Genomic DNA, 20,578 nt, shown 5'->3' on the forward strand with positions numbered 1-20,578 from the left:
GTTATTTTGGAATTAACTGTCTGTTTTTTTTTTGTTGGGGGGGGGGGGGGGTATTTTTGAAAAGCTGCAGCAACAACAAAGTTTGGACCACACTGAACAAATTTAAGCATAGTCTTAGCTACAGCCACGCTCATAAATTTAAGCCGTAAAAGATTTTTACCTAAAAAGCTCATATTTATTGTGACATATTGCATTTTCCTGTGAACATAACAGGGTTATGAACATATTAGAAGCTTTGCTGGGTGAAAATAACTGAAGGGCAGAAAGATGTCACATTAGGCCTGCTGGAGGGTGGTGGTGGTGATAGTAGGGGAGTTGGGGTGGGGGGAGGGGGTGGGAGTTGGGTTGTAGGGGGTTGGGTTGGAGGCCAAGGACATCGAGCCCCACTGGAAATTTCGGTCATAATACATAGAAGGGTTCTTTTCAAAATTTGATGATGAACACCCCTGCCATATTTAGAAATTAATTAGTTGAGCAGTGTGCTAATGTTCTTATAGTTATTACTTTCCTGATAGACCTTAATGCTCCATGCTTATTGTTTTTCAGCATAACATTTGGTGTTATAGTTCACACCTGTCTGGAAGTTGTATGGGGTTAATCTTAACCATTGTGATCAGTATGCCACAGCTTTACAATCTCAAGGAGTCACTTGCTTTTGAATTTATTTTTCAATAGCTTAATTTACTCTAAACATCACATACAGCACTTCACAATCACAATCAAGTGTAGCTAAATTTAAAACAAACTTAAGCTCTACCTTCTAATGACCCTCACTACATGTAAATGTGACACCAAAATAGCAATATAACATTATATCATTAATAAGCCCCTGTGAGGGCCATTTAGAACAAAAATGGTGCTGCTACTTTTAGGCTTGGTAATTTAAATTTCTATTTTATTGCTAGGAACACCTGCATTAATTACAAGAAAATAAGTTGGTTTACTGAGATATCAACAGATCTGTCCGTCTGAAAATACTCTTGTTCAAACAAAATATGCCAACACTTCAGACTGATTCAAAAGGGAAAATGAAAAAAACAAACAAACAAACAAAAAACAACCAAAACAAAACAAAAACAAACAAACAAAAAAAGAAACAAAACAAAACAAAAAAGCAAAATAAACTGTACTGTCACAGGGCATCTCTATTTTCTCACCTACGCTCTGGTAAACATCAAAAATAGATACCCAAGGGGTACATATGTGTGGGATACAAACTCATTTACACTAACGGACATGAGCCAATGACAAAAGTGTGGGAATTGCCACAGGTATCCCACACAAAAATAACTGTGTAAGAACCGGTCAAGAGTGCAAGCATGGCAGGCAAGGGGATAATGGTTCTTCACTTTACTACCCTATCACTATGGTAAAGTCTAGGCCTGTCTTGCCCTTAAATCTGATTTCCATAGCATGAAGTAACTAAGAGTTTTCCTATTCTCCTTTGGATGGGATTCTAGTCTATCACAGGGCTCCCTTTAGCATTTAATTTACAGGTACCCATTTATACACCTGGGTGGAGAGAGGTACTGAAAGTAAAGTGTCTTGCCTAGGAACACAACTCAATGACCCTGGCAAGGGCTTAAACCTGAAGTCCTGGTTACTAACCATTACGCCTCCCTACCCACACTTTCCTCATTTTAAACATTGCAATGTCATTTATAGTAACCAGGATACATAAAATTTTACTGTTTTACTCTACATCGCAACATGACATTTTTCAAAATTCTTGTATAATTTACAAAGAAGTTATATCAGTATTTGCTTCAATGGCAAAACCTATATCAGGTATTTCCTGTTTACAAGTACAGAACTAATTTCAGGATCTTCAACATTAGATATCAGGGACCTAAAATCTGGAATTCTCTTGATGAGTCTGACAAAAAATTACTTGATTTTCAATTAAAGAAGAAATTAAAAATACACTTTATTGATTCATATTAAATATTACAATTGTTTTAATTAATTCATAAGGATATATTCTGTTCCGCTGTAAGTTTCCATTCTGTTTGTATCTTTATATTTGTGAGTGTGTGTAAGTGTGTTACCGACCGATAACTGTATAAATAATCTATGTAACTTAATGTCTGCCCATTCTTTTTAGCCCTTATGGTTATTTTGGGCAGGCAGTACTCTATACTAATTTAATGTTTATGGTAATTATTTTATAAATTGTGAGTACAAATAAATGGTGGTTGTTGTTGTTGTTGTTGTAAACTATGCATTAACACTTGCAGATTTCATACATCTTTTCTCGGCCTGCAGACATTTCTGGTTTGGCCAAATTTGACTTGCTTTTGATCATAATGGTACAAAATTCTCTAAATTTCAGCTCAACTGAGCTTGATGTCTCTACAAGACAAAAACTTATGGTCATGATTCAATTTAACACCTGGAGTACTTACTGGTGATGGGTGCTTATAAGAGACAGGGTGCTATTTGCACATAAACATCTGGAGGTGACACAGTTCTTATTATAAATACACAACAACAAATACTTTAACTTGTGAACTGTAACAATAGGGGCTCTCAAGATCAAAACTATTGCTTCTAATGGTACATGAATCTTGCTACACTATTTTTAATATGGTACGTGTATGTTGAAGCAGTTTCCCTCCAAATTAACAAGCTACTCAGAAACTATCATGAGTTACAGTCACACAGTTTTTAAAAAGTAAACCAGTGCATACTGGGATGACCTATTCATTACAGTCCAGGCCAAAAGAATAACTTTTTTGTCAAGGTATATGCCGGCTCTGACACTTGCTTTGTCTTTATTTCACCCATTTCGCCGATCCTCTGATTCACCATTGTGAGCATGCTAAGCAGATCCTCATGGCATGCATGCTCACGAAAAACCTCCACAATACAGCGGACAAAACGGCTTCCTTGACGTGGATTTCTGAATGATGCATACCCACTGATAGTTGAATTTGCAATCAAAATATCTGCATGCTCTGGAATAGTTTTACTAAGTTGAAAGTTGAAGCCTTTGTCACTGCTCTCTTCACTGTCGTTAGTTGATGGTTCCTGGCCTTGCTCAGTGGGGCTCTGTGGAGCATCAGCTACTACACCTTGTCCTTGTTCTTGACCTCTGCATGCCTGAATAAAAATGATTTTTGGCTTTCCCTTCAACGTCAAACATCTTTTACTACTGAAAATGTCTCGCACAGACTCAATGAAAACCGTCTTTCCATCGGCCCCATAGAACTGACCATCCTGGCCATGACTCATAAGCCATAAAACAAAGCAGTCATAGTCTTTGTGATCGTATTGAGAGATGTCACATAATAAGTTCAAAATCTCTTGTCCTCCTTTATTTCTTTCAGTTTTCACTTTAAAATCCAGTGCTTCAAACAACTTTTCGAGTGCTGCAACATCTTCGTTTGACCCAAGTCGTACATCCAACCTTTCTTGTTCTTGCTCTTTCTGTGTGGATTCAGTTCTACGGTTAAACACCTCATTGTTTATGATCAATGTTATTCCTCTGGGTTTTGATTTCATGGGGTACACCAGATCAGATTCTGGCCTGTTGTGATGGAGAATTTTCGTCAGGTCCGTTGGTTTAACAAAGGGGGCCGCTTCATCTCCAGGTGGTGGGTGAAAATGATCCTCTGAAGTCTGACTATAAACAGCACCTGTTTCTGTGTTACCAAGTTGTGGAGGATGTTCAGTTGCTGTTGGGCTTAGAGCTGTAAAAATATATTAATATGTAGAAATCAGTAAAGGTGCACTGCAAACCCTAAAATTATTTACAGAATTTGATCACACATTTGAAGCATGCAGTTGATGCTATGATTATCAGTTGAGTAAGGTGGGACAGAGCTTTGGTGATGAAGTTTTGTGCATAAAATTATGGTGTTGCCACAGGCAACTTTCCATGCTTCCAATTATGGTAACAATATCGTCACCTGCAATTTCTCAGACTTCGCTGCCAGTGACATCAAAGGCTGACAAGTTGCCACTGGAAATGGAGCCAGTTGCCCATGACAACCACACAAGTTGAATGTTTAAACCGCGGGCCCGTTTCTCGAAAGCCCCAGAAACTTTTTGGGCCCGTAAAGCCATAGCAAAATCTTGAACCTTACGATAAGAGAGCTGTTTTATTCACATATTCTTAATATGAAGAGAAGTTCCCTTCATACAAGAAGTTTCAGGTGCATACACTTCTCTGTTTTTAGATATAGGTAAAGTCTGCATGCGAGCCAAGTGGCCCATCAGGCCGGAGCTTATCCCGGTTTCTGTAGCATGAAGCGACTAGGAGTATTTCTACTTCCCCCTGGATGGGATGCTAGTCCATCGCAGGGTTAACCCCAGCATTAAGTTCGCCGGTACCCATTTATACACCTGGGTGAAGAGAGGCACTGTGAGAATAAAGTGTCTTCCCCAAGAACACAACACAATGTCCCCGGCCAGGGCTCAAACCTGGACAGCTCAATCCGGAGACGAGCGCACTAACCATGAGGCCACCGCGCCTCCCCTTTATGGGGCTTTCGAGAAACGAGCCCCTGGTCATCAAACTTTTGTCACGCCTTACTCAAGTGATAATCATAAAACAAGATTAATGAAAATTATTTTCAACCGGACAATTAAAACAACAGTACATGACAACAAAATGATATAAACATGTATCACGGATTTCAAAATGTCTGTGAGCCTCTGATGAAGTTTGGGGCTTAAGTGATACCAGGCTAAGAACATTAAACAACTAGAATTCAGTTTTATTATTTACTCAGTCCATAATATAATTGTCTAAACACAAGTGCCAATTGCAGCTCACGAACCACAATCTGGGAACTGGCTGAATTATGGCAACCTATAAACTCATTCCATCTCCACAGGAAAAGACACCTCAAATGCATGGTCAAAAGAAAAGAATTAAAAAACAGCTTATAAAATACCTTTGGGAACAAAAGAAGCAGGTTCTTGGTGCACGTGCAAGTTAGTCATGCCACTTGTAAGATTTCCCATTCTTGACCCTGCAAAAAAACTTTGAATCAAGACTACTGTTGTATTTACATGAAAAAGCACCACAAAGCTCTGCAAGTTTCTTGACATTGCTAATTTGAGGGGAACAAATTCAATAATTCATTTTGTTTCAAAATCCTTGGTATAGAGTGATAGCCAGCTGTATAAGCTTTAATTTGATACAGGGTTTAGGTATCTAGAGTTTAAACCTGAAGTGCTACATCCCTTGGACGCAAGACACCTCGAAAGGTGTTCTAAAGGTATACAGTAACCTTAAGACAGGTGTGTGCCATGAAGGGGTCTTAAATCCTGACCTTATGGGATGAAGCAAACAAAAATTAATACCCCATTCAAGGGAAAAAAAAGTTAAGAATGGTATGGGCAGGTCAACTTAGTTTATTTTGTTTCTGTAACATAGAACCTAAGCATCAAGCATTTAATTTGTTTTTCATTAAGCTGGGCATTTATGCACTGGAATTTTAGCTTAACAATTTAGCTACCCTATCTAAAGATCACAACAGGGGCAAAAATAATACCCTATTTAAGAATCAGGAACCATACCCTATGGAGGAAGTGTGGCCGAGTGGTAAGGGCACCGGACTTGAAATCTGGAGGTTGCGGGTTCAAGTCCTGTTCAGACCACTTAGCTGGAGTTGTTTCTCGGTAGACCCTAGTTTGACTCCTGGGTCATGCTTGTAAATAGCCCACTGGTCTGCCTCCTGCCGGTTGGGATTTTTAAGCCTATTACCTTTAGTTGATATATTTGTTTCTTTCATTTTAAGTGGCATGCCTGTGAACTACCTAGGTGTAGCTAAGCGCATTGACCACTATAAACAACAACACATTTGAACCCTTTCCTGTAGCCCCCTATGCAGACACTCTTTGGGTTTGTCATGCAATCTTCCTTCCCCACAAACATCTGCAGAAACACAGGGTAACCATATTTACCTGATTAAATGCTGCCCTCAAATAAACACTGCCCTCGAATAAACGCCAAATTTTAGAGCAAAAATGTTAATAAATGCCGCCCTTGAATAAACACTGCGCATTTATTTTAATATTTAATAAACCCAAAAAGCGACTGCGGTAATAATCAAGTTTGAGCAAGCCTAAAAAATATATTTTCCTTGATTGTAACAATGTTTTGATATCAATACATTCAAAGCTCGAAGGAATATAATTGAAACACAAGACCAATATATGGCAGTTCAGCTTACACAAGCTTAAGAAATTTGCCTTCGAGGATAACAATGTTTTTTAGTTTGAAGTGAGTACACTTCAGTGCTCTTTCAATGCCCTTACCATACTATTGTTTGCAAGAAATAAATTGGATTTATAAACGCCGCCCTCATATAAACACCGCCCTCGAATAAACGCTGCACTCAAATCACAAAAAATTAAATAAACGCTGCAGTGTTTAATCGAGTAAATACTGTATTTACTTAACACAATCACAGCACACTTTGGACCCAGAGTAATTTTGCAAGAGACTTCAACGGATACCATCATGGCCTTTTAATGAGTATGTGGACATTACTGTCAATTTAAATTGATACCTTACTGGCAAGAAGCTATAGAGTATACTAACACGTGAAGAAATAATGGACGTGTCAGTGCACAGACATTCATTTGGCTAGTTCCTCTTAAATCTTGGAGGCCTGCAGCAACTTCAGAAGTGATCACAAGACCCCACAATACTAGAGTGGCCCTTCATCCAGTGTGTGAAACATTTACGATGCTCTGTTTAAATCTCCCTCAAGAAACTATAGTGTATTTCGCCATGAAAAAGATGAAGGATCAAAAATCTACAAACTCGGACTGAATTAGACCCAGGATTTGAAAAATTGCATATTCACTTTGACATGCAACAGTTCGCATTGTAGTTCTCGCTCCAAGCATGGATAGTATCCATGCCCCAAGTAGGCCTATTCAGTTAATAATTAGCTTTTTATTACACAATGAGCCAGCACTGATTGGCTCTCAAGTAATTTCTATGCAATCTCCAGCTGATCTAAATGAACAAAGGGAAAGGAATGTGCTGTTTGTTTCAGCAGATGTTTGTGGGGGAGGAAGATTACCTGACGATCCCAAAGAGTATCTGCATGAGAGGCTACCTATCCTGTGGCACATACCTATATAGCCCAATGGCAATCTCGTTCCCAGAGTTTTTGTTCCCCTAGACCAGCTGTTGCAAAATGAGAGCTCTGGGAACAACCATTTCAGGTGTGTGTTATAGATGAAGAAAATCTGAGACAGCATAGTGAAACTGGATGGGCAGAATTTGGTTATTTCAAAATGGTTGCTCTCAGAGCTCTGGTTTTCCAACCGCTGGTCATGGGGAACGAAGACTCTGGGAATGAGATTGGCGCAATCGGTGAAGTTCTACCGTTTGAACAATTGCATCTGTGATACTGTGAGGAATTGCCTCCCTCCCCCCCCCCCCCCCCCGCCTTCCTCACCTGTAGCGTTTCCGGGATTACGAATATACAGTACATGTAGCTCCACGTTGGGATTACTTATTTTAAGGAATACTCATCAGCTCCCTTGCTCCCTTGCTAAACGTTCTTTCATCAAATTGGCTGTTGCCTTAAAGCATTACTTGTTATTGATTTCCATACCATTAGTCATGATCTATGATAAGAATGCAGTACACAAACCTAAACCCTCTTGCACTTGAGATCGCATTCGTGCATCTTCCTCCCCCGGAAATGGCCTTTGTAGCATATTGTACAAATGTCGCTGAGTTTGTTGCAAAGAGTCTACAACAATGGCTACCTCACTATCTCCCAGGAGTTTTACTTTCTCTAAGAGCACCTCGGCTTGCTTTTTTCTCGTCTTCTCGCATTTGACGTCAGCCATGTCGTCCTCATCGAAAACTTCTTCCTGATAAAGAATGTTTACGAGTTTCTTTGGTTCTAGATCTCGCAGAATCGCCGCATAACACTTTCTCAGTCTGTGTTTGTAGTAGGGAGCTGCCATCGTGTTAGAGAATCTTCAGAAGAGCCACATTTCTTTGCCAAATAATCTACTCCTTGCCGAAATTAACAGGAAGTTTGAATTAACATTTCGGGGTATTCCCCGCCTATCGGGATTTTTCCCATATCCCACAAGTCTCTTGGGCTGATGATGTCATGAGCAATTCGAGTGACTTTGACAATTGAGGGAACGAAAGTGAAGAATGATCATCGCAGTTAATTTTCCAATTTAAGCAATTGGAAAGAAGAAGCCTGAAAAAATCAGGGCTTCAACGGGATTCGAACCCGTGACCTCCGCGATACCGGTGCGATGCTCGCGGAGGTGACGGGTTCGAATCCCGTTGAAGCCCTGATTTTTTCAGGCTTCTTCTTTCCAATTGCTTAAATTGGAAAATTAACTGCGATGATCATTCTTCACTTTCATCTACTACCGCAGTTCATATATGAATTATTTCATATAAACTTCACATCAATTGAGGGAACGTTACACAAAGTAGTTACTGATTACTTAGTTGACCTTTGTTCCACTGCAGAGTGAATTGATTGAATCACGTGGGATTAGTTGCATGTCACTAATCCCGTTTGAACTTATCCACTCCTCACGTGATTCTATCAGAAAAGCCAGAGAATCCTTTTTAGTCCAAAGTACTATTGAGGTTAGGATATTAGGGAAGATACTTCAAGTAAACGAAATGCTAGTTCGTGATCGAAAACGTGGCCCTCTGCCTAGGTGTCAATATTTTTGTCAGCTGGATACAGTATGACTACTTACTGAAATACCGTGGGAGTGAGCAAAAGGGCGAGAGCGGGAGCTGGTAGCGAGTGAGGAGCGCGAGCGCATCCACACTAAACGGCAAAATTCTGTACTTAGAACCAACCTACAAAGCACAGCTTTTAAAAAGAGATCGAAATGGTAAGGAATAAAAGCATCAAGAAGACTCGACCGATGGTTAAGAGGGTGATAATGACTTAGAAACAATGATATCGTCCTTCGGGTTGCAAGAAGGTCTGAATCAAAGGTCTTCCTGAATACATATAAACTGATATAATAATAATAATAATAATAACAACAACAACAACAACAACAACAACAACAAACATGAATGAAGAAAAGGAAAACAAGTCTCAGAATTACTCAAATTCGACTTTCGTACGGGAAAAATAAAAGCGTTTAAATTTCCGCAGCAGTCCCTCAGGGTCAGTGGTGAGCTTATCCACTCGGCTCACGTGATTCTATCAGATATAAACCAAAACCGCGCCTCGGAACTCTGTGGACAAGTTTTAAGATGGACTTTCTCGTCTACGGTATGGAAATATCGCTTGTTCAACCAAATGTATCGCTTATTGAATTAGCATTCTCTTCTAGAAGAATTGTTTTGGTGTTACTTATATAAACTTTAATTTCAGCTGACTTTTGCGTTCTCAACAATGAAGCTTATTTGGATAGCACAAATATACTTCACGGTAGGACGCTTATATCCAAATCACTATTTTTCATGAACACGATTAGGGCTTGCCATAAGTTGCTCGGCAACTTTTTGGCAACTTTTCGTATTTCGAACAACTTTTTTTGTTTCGAGCAACGTTTTGCACACTGAGCAATTTCTAGTTTTCTAGATATCGGAGCAGCTTTTAGTGCTGTAATTGGCCATGTATACTTCCATAGTTTACAATGTTTCAGTAGACAACTTGTGAATTTCTTTAATTTTTTTACATTTTTTTTTCATTTTTGTTAAAAAAATTTAAAAGATTTTTAAAAAGTTTTGATATTGATGCGTAGTATTTACTCATACGTATTGTGAACAAATTTATTTAGTGACGCTGCGGGTTACAACACAAAATTGCACAAAAATGCTTAGAAATGTTACTTTTGTTGCAGAGATTGCATATTTTTTGCATCAGACCAAATAAAAGAAGAGAGAAACGAAATGTTTTGGCTTTCTAGCAACTTTCGTCACCAAAGGCAACTTTTGAGCAACTTTTTGAGAACTTTCGGACAACTTTTTGGGAAATCTCGAGCAACTTGTGGCAAGCCCTAAACACGATCTTAGTGTCGTTCACCTGTTTATTATTATGCAGCATTCTAGATGTTAGCCTCACTGCTGCCATTAAGTGAAGTCTGCTGACTTTGCACTTTCCGTTCGGAACTACTCGTTAATAGATGTAGCGGGGTCTTTAGAGCCCCACGGTATTTACAGACGCGATAAATCATGAAACTTGTAACCTAAGTAGACCCATTTTATTTTTACTTTATTTAGTTTGTTTTGTTCGTCATTTCCGCCACTCCTTTTAGTTTCGAAATATGTGTTGCGACATCCACCATTATATAATATTGTAATTTCATTCATAATTGTTGGCTTCCTACCAGAGCTTGAATTGTAAGTATAATTTAAGTGCACTTGGAACTTACTTTGAGTGTGAAGAGGTAAAATGTACTTTAATAGATGGACTTTACTTATTAGTGACCATGGAAGCGTTGGTAGATCAAAGCGGCCGAAGTGCGGTCTACACCACATAAGGCTACCTTTAGCATTTAATTTACAGGTACCCATTCCTACATCTGGATGGAGAGAGGCACTGAAAATAAAGTGTCTTGCCTGGGAACACAACTCAATGACCCTGGCAAGGCCTTAAACCTGAAGTCCTGGTTACTAACCATTAGGCCTCCCTACCCGCACTTTCCTCATTTTAAACATTGCAATGTCATTTATAGTAACCAGGATACATAAAATTTTACCGTTTTACTCTACATCGCAACATGACATTTTTCAAAATTCTTCTATAATTTACAAAGTTGTATCAGTATTTGCTTCAATGGCAAAACCAATATCAGGTATTTCCTGTTTACAAATAAAGTGTAAACTATGCATTAACGCTTGCAGATTTCATACATTATGAAATTAGTATAATTATGCTAAGGCCAGAGAAGTCATCTTTTCTCGGCCTGCAGACATTTCTGGTTTGGCCAAATTTGACTTGCTTTTGATCATAATGGTACAAAATTCTCTAAATTTCAGCTCAACTGAGCTTGATGTCTCTACAAGACAAAAACTTATGGTCATGATTCAATTTAACACCTGGAGTACTTACTGGTGATGGGTGCTTATAAGAGACAGGGTGCTATTTGCACATAAACATCTGGAGGTGACACAGTTCTTATTATAAATACACAACAACAAATACTTTAACTTGTGAACTGTAACAATAGGGGCTCTCAAGATCAAAACTATTGCTTCTAATGGTACATGAATCTTGCTACACTATTTTTAATATGGTACGTGTATGTTGAAGCAGTTTCCCTCCAAATTAACAAGCTACTCAGAAACTATCATGAGTTACATGCACAGTAAGAGTTTCTAAAAAGTAAACCAGTGCATACTGCAATGACCTGTTCATTACAGTCCAGGCCAAAAGAATAACTTTTTTGTCAAGGTATATGCCGGCTCTGACACTTGCTTTGTCGTAATTTCACCCATTTCGCTGATCCTCTGATTCACCATAGTGAGCATGCTAAGCAGATCCTCATGGCATGCATGCTCACAAAAAACCTCCACAATACAGCGGACAAAACGGCTTCCTTGACGTGGATTTCTGAATGATGCATAGCCACTGATAGTCGAATTTGCAATCAAAATATCTGCATGCACTGGAATAGCCTTACTAAGTTTAAAGTTAAAGTCTCTGTCACTGCTCTCTTCACTGTCATTAGTTGATGGTTCCCGGCCTTGCTCGGTGGGGCTCTGTGGAGCATCAGCTACAACACCTTGTTCTTTACGGGGACCTCTGCATGCCTGAATAAAAATGATTTTTGGCTTTCCCTTTAACGTTGGACATTCTGTACTACTCAAAAAGTCTCGCACAGACTCAATGGGAACTGTCTCTCCATCGGACCCATAGAATTGACCATCTTGGCCATGACTCATAAGCCATAAAACAAAGCAGTCATAGTGTGTGTGATCATATTGAGCAATGTCATCTAATATCTCTAAAATCTCTTTTCTTCCCTTATTTCTTTCAATTTTCACTTTAAAATCCAGTGCTTCAAACAACTTCTCGAGTGCTTCAACATCTTCGTTTGACCCAAGTCGTACATCCAATTTTTCTTGTTCTTGCTCTTTCTGTGTGGATTCAGTGCTATGGTTAAACACCTCATTGTTTATGATCAATGTTATTCCTCTGGGTTTTGATTTCATGGGGTACACCAGATCAGATTCTGGCCTGTTGTGATGGAGAATTTTCGTCAGGTCCGTTGGCTTAACAAAGGGGGCCGCTTCATCTCCAGGTGGTGGGTGAAAATGATCCTCTGAAGTCTGACTATAAACAGCACCTGTTTCTGTGTTACCAAGCTGTGGAGGATGTTCAGTTGCTGTTGGGCTTAGAGCTGTAAAAATATATTAATATGCAGAAATCAGTGAAGGTGCACTGCAAACCCTAAAATTATTTACAGAATTTGATCATACATTTGAAGCATGCAGTAGATGTTACGATTATCAGTTGAGTAAAGTGGGACGGAGCTTTGGTGATGAAGTTTTGCACATAAAATTATGGTGTTGCCACAGGCAACTTTCCATGTTTCCAATTATGGTAACAATATCATCACCTGCAATTTCTCAGACTTTGCTGCCAGTGACATCAAAGGCTGACAAGTTGCCACTGGAAATGGAGCCAGTTGCCCATGACAACAACACAAGTTGAATGTTTAAACTGGGGGCCTGTTTCCCGAAAGCCCCGGAAACGTTTCGGGCCCGTAAAGCCATAGCAAAATCTTGATAAGAGAGCTGTTTTGTTCACATGTTTTTAATATGAAGAGAAGTTCCCTTCATACAAGAAGTTTCAGGCGCATACACTTCTCCGTTTTTAGATATAGGTAAAGCCTGCATGCGAGCCAAGTGGCCCATCAGGCCGGAGCTTATCCCGGTTTCTGTAGCATGAGGCGACTAGGAGTATTTCTACTCCCCCCTGGATGGGATGCTAGTCCATCGCAGGGTTACCCCCAGCATTAAGTTCGCCAGTACCCATTTATACACCTGGGTGAAGAGAGGCACTGTGAGAGTAAAGTGTCTTGCCCAAGAACACAACACAATGTCCCCGGCCAGGGCTCGCACCCGGACCGCTCGATCCGGAGACGAGCGCACTAACCATGAGGCCACCGCGTCTCCCCTTTACAGGGCATTTAAGAAACGAGCCCCTGGTCACCAAACTTTCGTCATGCCTTACTCAAGTGATAATCATAAATCAAGATTAATGAAAATTATTTTCAACTGGACAATTAAAACAACGGTACATGACAACAAAATGATATAAACATGTATCACGGATTTCAAAATGTCTGTGAGCCTCTGATGAAGTTTGGGGCTTAAGTGATACCAGGCTAAGAACATTAAACAACTAGAATTCAGTTTTATTATTAACTCAGTTCATAATATAATTGTCTAAACACAAGTGCCAATTGCAGCTCACGAACCACAATCTGGGAACTGGCTGAATTATGGCAACCTATAAACTCATTCGATCTCCATAGGAAGACACCTCAAATGCATGGTCAAAAGAAAAGAATTAAAAAACAGCTCATAAAATACCTTTGGGACCACAAGATGCAGGTTCTTGGTACATGTGCAAGTTAGTCATGCCACTTGTAAGATTTCGCATTCTTGACCCTGCAAAAAAAACTTTTTTTCAAGACTACAGTTGTACTTACATGAAAAAGCACCACAAAGCTCTGCAAGTTTTTTGACATTGCTAATTTGAGGGGAGCACGGTGATATTTCTCAAAACACTCACTCTGAAAACTAATTAGCCTAGTGTGCCAATCAGAGGAGATTAAGTAATAGCAATTGGACTGAGTGGAGTATAATTCAGGGAGTAATCACTCAAGTAATTTCAAATCGGATGAGCGTGAAGCGCGAGGTTGATTTGAAATTACAAGCATGATTACTCCCTGAATTGTACGACATGAGGTCCAATAAACCAATTTCGATATATTAAAATTCAGCCTAAAACAGTAGACCCCAGTACGAGGCTCTAGGGAATAACTACAGAGTTTGTGGGGTTTATTGCTCAGAGCCTCGTGCTGAGGTCTATTGTGTTGGGCTGAATTTTAATATATTGAAATTGGTCTATTACTAATTAATTGTATTTATAACAAATTTTGAAATTAATAAAGTCTTTGGAGAACTTGTTTTGAGCAAAAAAGTCAGTGGTTCTTTCCATAAGTTTTAAAAACTGTCGGAAACATTACGAAGGAAGCCATTAAAGCGTGCATAATTGACATGAGAATCACGTGGGTATCCAATTAAAAAAAGTTCAAATTGGATACCTGTAATTGGACACCCACGTGATTGCACACTGATCATGTGACAAATAAGCATGCAGAGAACAAATCCCAATTGAAAATTTTATCTATAGATACCATTACAGGAAATACTGAATTGTCTCGACTGTTGACTGATAATCTCTTGTAATTGGATAATTCTGCTGATAAGTATTTTTTATAATAAGTAAAATTAATTTTTACCTATGTTTTTGTAAGATTAATTACTTTTAGGTACTATTTTGTAACTGAAATACAACATAAATATTAAGAGCAGCAGAGTCAACAAATACCTCAGTGTAGCTCATACATATGTAAGGTAAAGTCTGCATATGGGCTAAGTGGACCTGGCTATCAAACTGTACCAAAAATTGTCTTTAAATGTGAGCATCTGAATCACCTTTTGAAAGCTTCACGTTGAATTAAATTTTGTTTTCCCCACTTATTTAATTTGTTCCTCAGTTTCTGGACTCAAAGCACTAAAAAACTGTGTAGCCTGCGATTTGCCATATGCAATTTCAGTGAAAAGCTACAGAACATTTTCAAAATAGGATTAAAATAATATGGACTGACTGTAGAAAAATAACCCTGGGAGAAAAATATCTGGAAATAAAAAAAATTGCAGAGTGACAGGTTTTTGTTGTTTATATTTCAAACTAACTACTGTCCAAATCTGAGGGCAAACAAACAAATTCCCTTTGACTTGTAGCTTTCAAAAGGGATCCAAAAGATTATTTGGATGTTAACAATTAGAGGTTGTGAAAATTCAACAATTCATTTTACTTCAAAATTCTTGGTATAGAGTGATACCCAGCTCTATAAGCTTTAATTTGATATGGGGGTTTAGGTATCTACAGTTTAAACCTGAAGCGCTACATTCCTTGGACGCAAGACACTTCTAAGGGTGCTCTAAAGGTATACGGGCAACATTAAGCTAGGCGCGTGCCATGAAGGGGTCTTAAATCCTGACCCTATGGGATGAAGCAAACGAAAATTGATACCCTAACCAAGGGAAAAACAAAAACTAAGAATGGTATGGGCAGGTGAACTTTATTTTGTTTCTGTAACATTGGAAGCTAAGCATCAAGCATTTAATTTGCTTTTCATTAAGCTGGGTATTTGTGCACAGGAATGTTAGCTAATAATACAATTTAGGTACCCTATCTAAGGATCACAAGGGGAACACAATGCCAACAGGGGCAACAATGATACCCTATTAGAGAATCAGGAACCTCAAAAACCATACCCTATCCTGTAATCTCTTATGCAGACACTCTTTGGGATTGTCACGCAATCTTCCTCCCCCAGCAATGTCTGCTGAAACACAGGGTTATTTACTTAACCCAACCACAGCGCACTTCCTAATCTAGGCAGGGAAATTTGGACCCAAATTTTGCAAGAGACTTCATCGGATACCATCATGGCCTTTTAATGACTAAGTGGACATTACTGTCAATTTAAATTTATACCTTATCAGCAAGAAGCTATAGAGTATGCTAATATACAAAGAAATAGATGGACAAGATAGTAAGCAGACATTCATTTGCCTAGTTCCTCTTAAATCCTGGAGGCCTGCAGCAACTTGACAAGTGATCACAAGAGCCCAAAATACTAGCATGGCCTTTCATCCAGTGTGTGTATTTTGCTGTGAAAAAGATGAAGGGTCGTAAATCTACAAACTTGGACTGGATTAAACCCGCCATTTGAAAAATTGCGTATTTACGTTGAAAGCGTTACTGCTGATATGACATGCAACAGTTCGCATTGTAGTTCTCACCCCAAGGATGGATAGTATGCATGCCCCAAGGGAGCCTGTTCAGTTTATGATTAGCTTTTTATTACACAATGAGCCAGCACTGATTGGCTCTAAAGTAATTTCCATGTGACAAGCCTGCAAATAACAGTTGGTCATCGGACAATTGTCCGGTAAATTTGAGGTTTTGACAGGTAAAAGCTTAGCCTAGTCGGACACTCTGACCGGGCATTTCTGCTAAAATGAAAAATATTTTAACTGGAAGTTTGTGGCCAAATATGGGACAAGTTATTTTGTTATACTGCCACACAATACTACGCAAAAAAGCTTTGTCATTGGTTTTGTTTTTATTCCAATTCTAAGAATTTTATCACATGCAGTGCGTCATCTCAAATGTTATAATTATGTTGAATTGTAAACACATCACATCAGTGCCACTATCCCCACATGTTAATTTACGCATTTTGCGGTGGCGTTGTGAAAGATCGTGAAGCCCCATTTAGTCTGAATTACGTTCATCTGAAAAACTACTAAAAACTGAGGTCTTATGTAATTACTCATTGTTTGTTGCTACCAAGTGTTGTGGAATTAATTTTCAGTCGTAATACATTGACCCGATTATAATAGTATGGAAATTGAATACATAGCCCAAATACTCACGTTTCGTTCATCTGAATGTAATCGCTTTCAAAAACTTTAAAACCTCTAAAACGTAACCAAATGTTTTTCTAGTCCGTATGGTCAAAAATCAGTTTAATTCTTAACTCTAATAGTTTTTTTTACGTCTGTCAGTGTGGTTGAAATATAGTTTCCGTTCCACAGAAATGTTTTTGTGAAAAGCATGAATGTACAGACTAGTCATGCTTTGTAGTCACAACCACCTCCAATTCCACATTTTAAATAATTATGCAAATTTTTTATTCAATTGACCCCAAAAACATCCAGAGGAAACTTGCTTTCAGAAAAGTTGAAGAATTCATTTCAGCCAATTTTCAAGTCTCTGAATGTCCACGCAGGAGATTGAATCATTGCTTTTCCCGTTTTCCTTAGATGTCTTCGGAAACTTGTTATGTTGGAAACGCTTGTGTGACTAGGGGTATAAACGTTTGTAAATTTGTCAATTTTCAACAGGTAAAATAATACCAGAAGTAATGTAAAGGTCCCCTTGCTGGTGCTAGTAGCGATTTTACACTCAGTTGACTTATAAGCTTTTTGAATTTACAACCAATATTTTGGTGAAGAGTCTACACTAAAATACCAAAATGTCTCAAATGTATTTTTAATTTTTAACGACAAACAATTTTTTTTGTCTGACCAGACTGGCTTTTTGTCAGGTCAAAACTGGTCCTTGTCCTGACAAATGAGCTGCCTATAGACAAAAATTATTTACAGGCTTGATGTGATCTTCAGCTGATCTAAACGAACAAAGGGAAAGGAATGTGCTGTTTGTTTCAGATGTTTGTGGAGGAGGAAGATTACATGACAATCCCAAAGAGCATCTGCATAAGAGGCTACCTATCCTGTGGCACATACTGTACCTATACAGCCCAATCACAATCTCGTCCCCAGAGTCTTTGTTCCCCTTGACCAGCAGTCAGAAAACCTGAGCTCTGGGAACAACCATTTCAGGTGCGCACCATAGATGAAGAAAATCTGAGACTGCGTAGTGAAACTGAATGGGCAGAATTCGGTTATTTCAAAATGGTTGCTCCCAGAGCTCTCGTTTTCTGACCGCTGGTCAAGGGGAACAAAGACTCCGAGAACGAGATTGGCCCAATCGGTGAAGCTCTACCATTTGAAAAATGTTCTTCAAGGGTCTGAAAGTGAAATTAAGGATCTCCTGCATTTCAATTTTTTTTTTAGTTTTGCATCTGTGATACTGTGAGGAATTGCCTCCCTCCCTCCTCCCCCTTACTCACCTGTACAGTATGGGGCCCAGTTCTCGGCCACAAAAAACGTAAACTTGTACTTCTTACCTTGGAATAGCCGTAAGGACTTAAAATTTCACGCACAACTAGCTTCAGCATTCAGTTTACACATGTAGAGCTATTGACTGCTCAACGCTGTTTTCTCCCGAGGAATAACGAAAATGGAGGCTTCGTTCGTGGGCCCAGTTGTCGGCCACCGGGCCCAGTTGTCGGCCACAAAAGAGTGCGCGCGATTCCTCAGAATAAACAACGCTTTATTACCATTTTTTGTTGTTAAATCACTTATAAGGCTTGTGTTTTGATATTTTGATCACAAATTATCCTTAAAGAGCTTTGTTTCATGTTAGAAAAGGAAGTTTTTTGCACACCTAGTTTTTCTCTCAAGTGCAGTCAAGCGAGGCTAAAAAAGAGTTGGGTATTTAAAACGGGGTTAAGTCAGAGCTCAAAGTTTTCAACATGCCACCCCATTACAACTTTATTTTTACAACTGACCGACTGACTGACGAATACTCCACACAAAACTATGAGCGCTTTTAGTGTTGAAGGCGAGCAGGGTGGCCGAGAATAGACAAATATGCAAAAGTACTAAGGAAATATTGGAGTGAGTTTAGGTCAAAGAATTAAACAGGCCAGGAAAAGTTTATGTTTAACAGATAGCTTTATCACTCTACGTCCTTTATGCCAAGAATTGGCTCATTTGGGCTTTCTAAACGGACAAAATATAAACTTGAATTAAACCATGTAATTCGAGTAGCTGTAAACAAACAAGTTTTCGGGGAAACCGAATTCACCTACCTTCGCGTCACCTCGACGTGCTCACAGAAAAACTCGGCAGGACGAAACAAAACTCGGCAGAACGGAAGACAAGGAATCAAGCTACCTTTGGAAACAATTGCTTTTTATTCAGATTCATTTGTGGCACGAAAAATAAACGCTGAACAAAAAGTGACCGAGAACTGGGCCCCACACTGTAGCGTTTCCGACATTACGCATATAGCTTCATGTTGGGATTACTTATTTTAAGGAATACTTACCAGCTCCCTTGCGCCCTTGCTAAACGTTCTTTCATCAAATTGGCTGTTGTCTTAAAGCATTACTTGTTATTGATTTCCATATTATTAGTCATGATCTATGATAAGAATGCAGTACACAAACCTAAACCCTCTTGCACTTGAGATCGCATTCGTGCCTCTGCCTCCCCCGGAACTGGCATTTGTAGCAAATTGTACAAATGCCGCTGAGTTTGTTGCAAAGAGTCTACAACAATGGCTACCTCGCTATCTCCCAGGCGTTCTACTTTCTCTAAGAGCACCTCGGCTTGCTTTTTTCTCGTCTTCTCGCATTTGACTTCAGCCATGTCGTCCTCATCGAAAACTTCTTCCTGATAAAGAATGTTTACGAGTTTCTTCGGTTCTAGATCTCGCAGAATCGCCGCATAACACTTTCTCAGTCTGTGTTTGTAGTAGGGAGCTGCCATCGTGTTAGAGAATGTTCAGAAGAGCCACATTTCTTTGCCAAATAATCTACTCTTTGCCGAAATTAACAGGGAAGTTTGAATTAATATTTCGGGGTATTACCCGCCTATCGGGACTTTTCCCCAATCCCACAAGTCTCTTGGGCTGATGATGTCATCAGCAATTCGAGTGACTTTGACAATTGAGTGAATGTTACACAAAGTAGTTACTGATTACTTAGTTGACCTTTGTTCCACTGCAGAGTGAATTGATTGAATCACGTGGGATTAGTTGCATGTCACTAATCCCGCTTGAACTTATCCACTCCTCACGTGATTCTATCAGAAAAGCCAGAGAATCCTTTTTAGTGCAAAGTACTATTGAGGTTAGGATATTAGGAAAGATACTTTAAGTAAACGAAATGCTAGTTCGTGATCGAAAACGTGGCCCTCTGCCTAGGTGTCAATATTTTTGTCAGCTGGATACAGTATGACTACTTACTGAAATACCGTGGGAGTGAGCAAAAGGGCGAGAGCGGGAGCTGGTAGCGAGTGAGGAGCGCGAGCGCATCCTCACTAAACGGCAAAATTCTGTACTTAGAACCAACCTACAAAACACAGCTTTAAAGAGATCAAAATGGTAAGGAATAAAAGCATCAAGAAGACTCGACCGATGGTTAAGAGGGTGATAATGACTTAGAAACAATGATATCGTCCTTCGGGTTGCAAGAAGGTCTGAATCAAAGGTCTTCCTGAATACATATAAACTGATATAATAATAATAATAATAATAACAACAACAACAACAACAAACATGAATGAAGGAAAGGAAAACAAGTCTCAGAATTACTCAAATTCGACTTTCGCACGGGAAAAATAAAAGCGTTTAAATTTCCGCAGGAGTCCCTCAGGGTCAGTGGTGAGCTTATCCACTCGGCTCACGTGATTCTATCAGATATAAACCAAAACCGCGCCACGGAACACTGTGGACAAGTTTTAAAATGGACTTTCTCGTTTACGGTATGGAAATATCGCTTGTTCAACCAAATGTATCGCTTATTGAATTAGCATTCTCTTCTAGAAGAATTGTTTTGGTGTTACTTATATAAACTTTAATTTCAGCTGACTTTTGCGTTCTCAACAATGAAGCTTATTTGGATAGCACAAATATACTTCACGGTAGGACGCTTA

The 20,578-nt window shown here is 39.2% G+C and overlaps 1 protein-coding gene across 1 annotated transcript; it reads right to left on the reverse strand.

The window, feature by feature from the left end:
- Positions 1-660: 660 nt before the first annotated feature.
- Positions 661-20,348, reverse strand: LOC145482507 (uncharacterized). Its single transcript, XM_081461108.1, has 7 exons — positions 19,090-20,348; positions 13,523-13,600; positions 11,342-12,324; positions 10,734-10,783; positions 7,626-7,960; positions 4,902-4,979; positions 661-3,692 (listed from the first exon to the last, which is right to left on the reverse strand). The coding sequence occupies exons 1-7, from the start codon at positions 19,409-19,411 to the stop codon at positions 2,707-2,709; spliced, it is 2,832 nt and encodes a 943-aa protein (XP_081317234.1). The 5' UTR covers positions 19,412-20,348; the 3' UTR covers positions 661-2,706.
- Positions 20,349-20,578: the final 230 nt, after the last annotated feature.

The sequence above is a fragment of the Orbicella franksi genome, chromosome 3 (genome assembly GCF_964199315.1).
Source record: "Orbicella franksi chromosome 3, jaOrbFran1.1, whole genome shotgun sequence".
Lineage (NCBI taxonomy): Eukaryota > Metazoa > Cnidaria > Anthozoa > Scleractinia > Merulinidae > Orbicella > Orbicella franksi.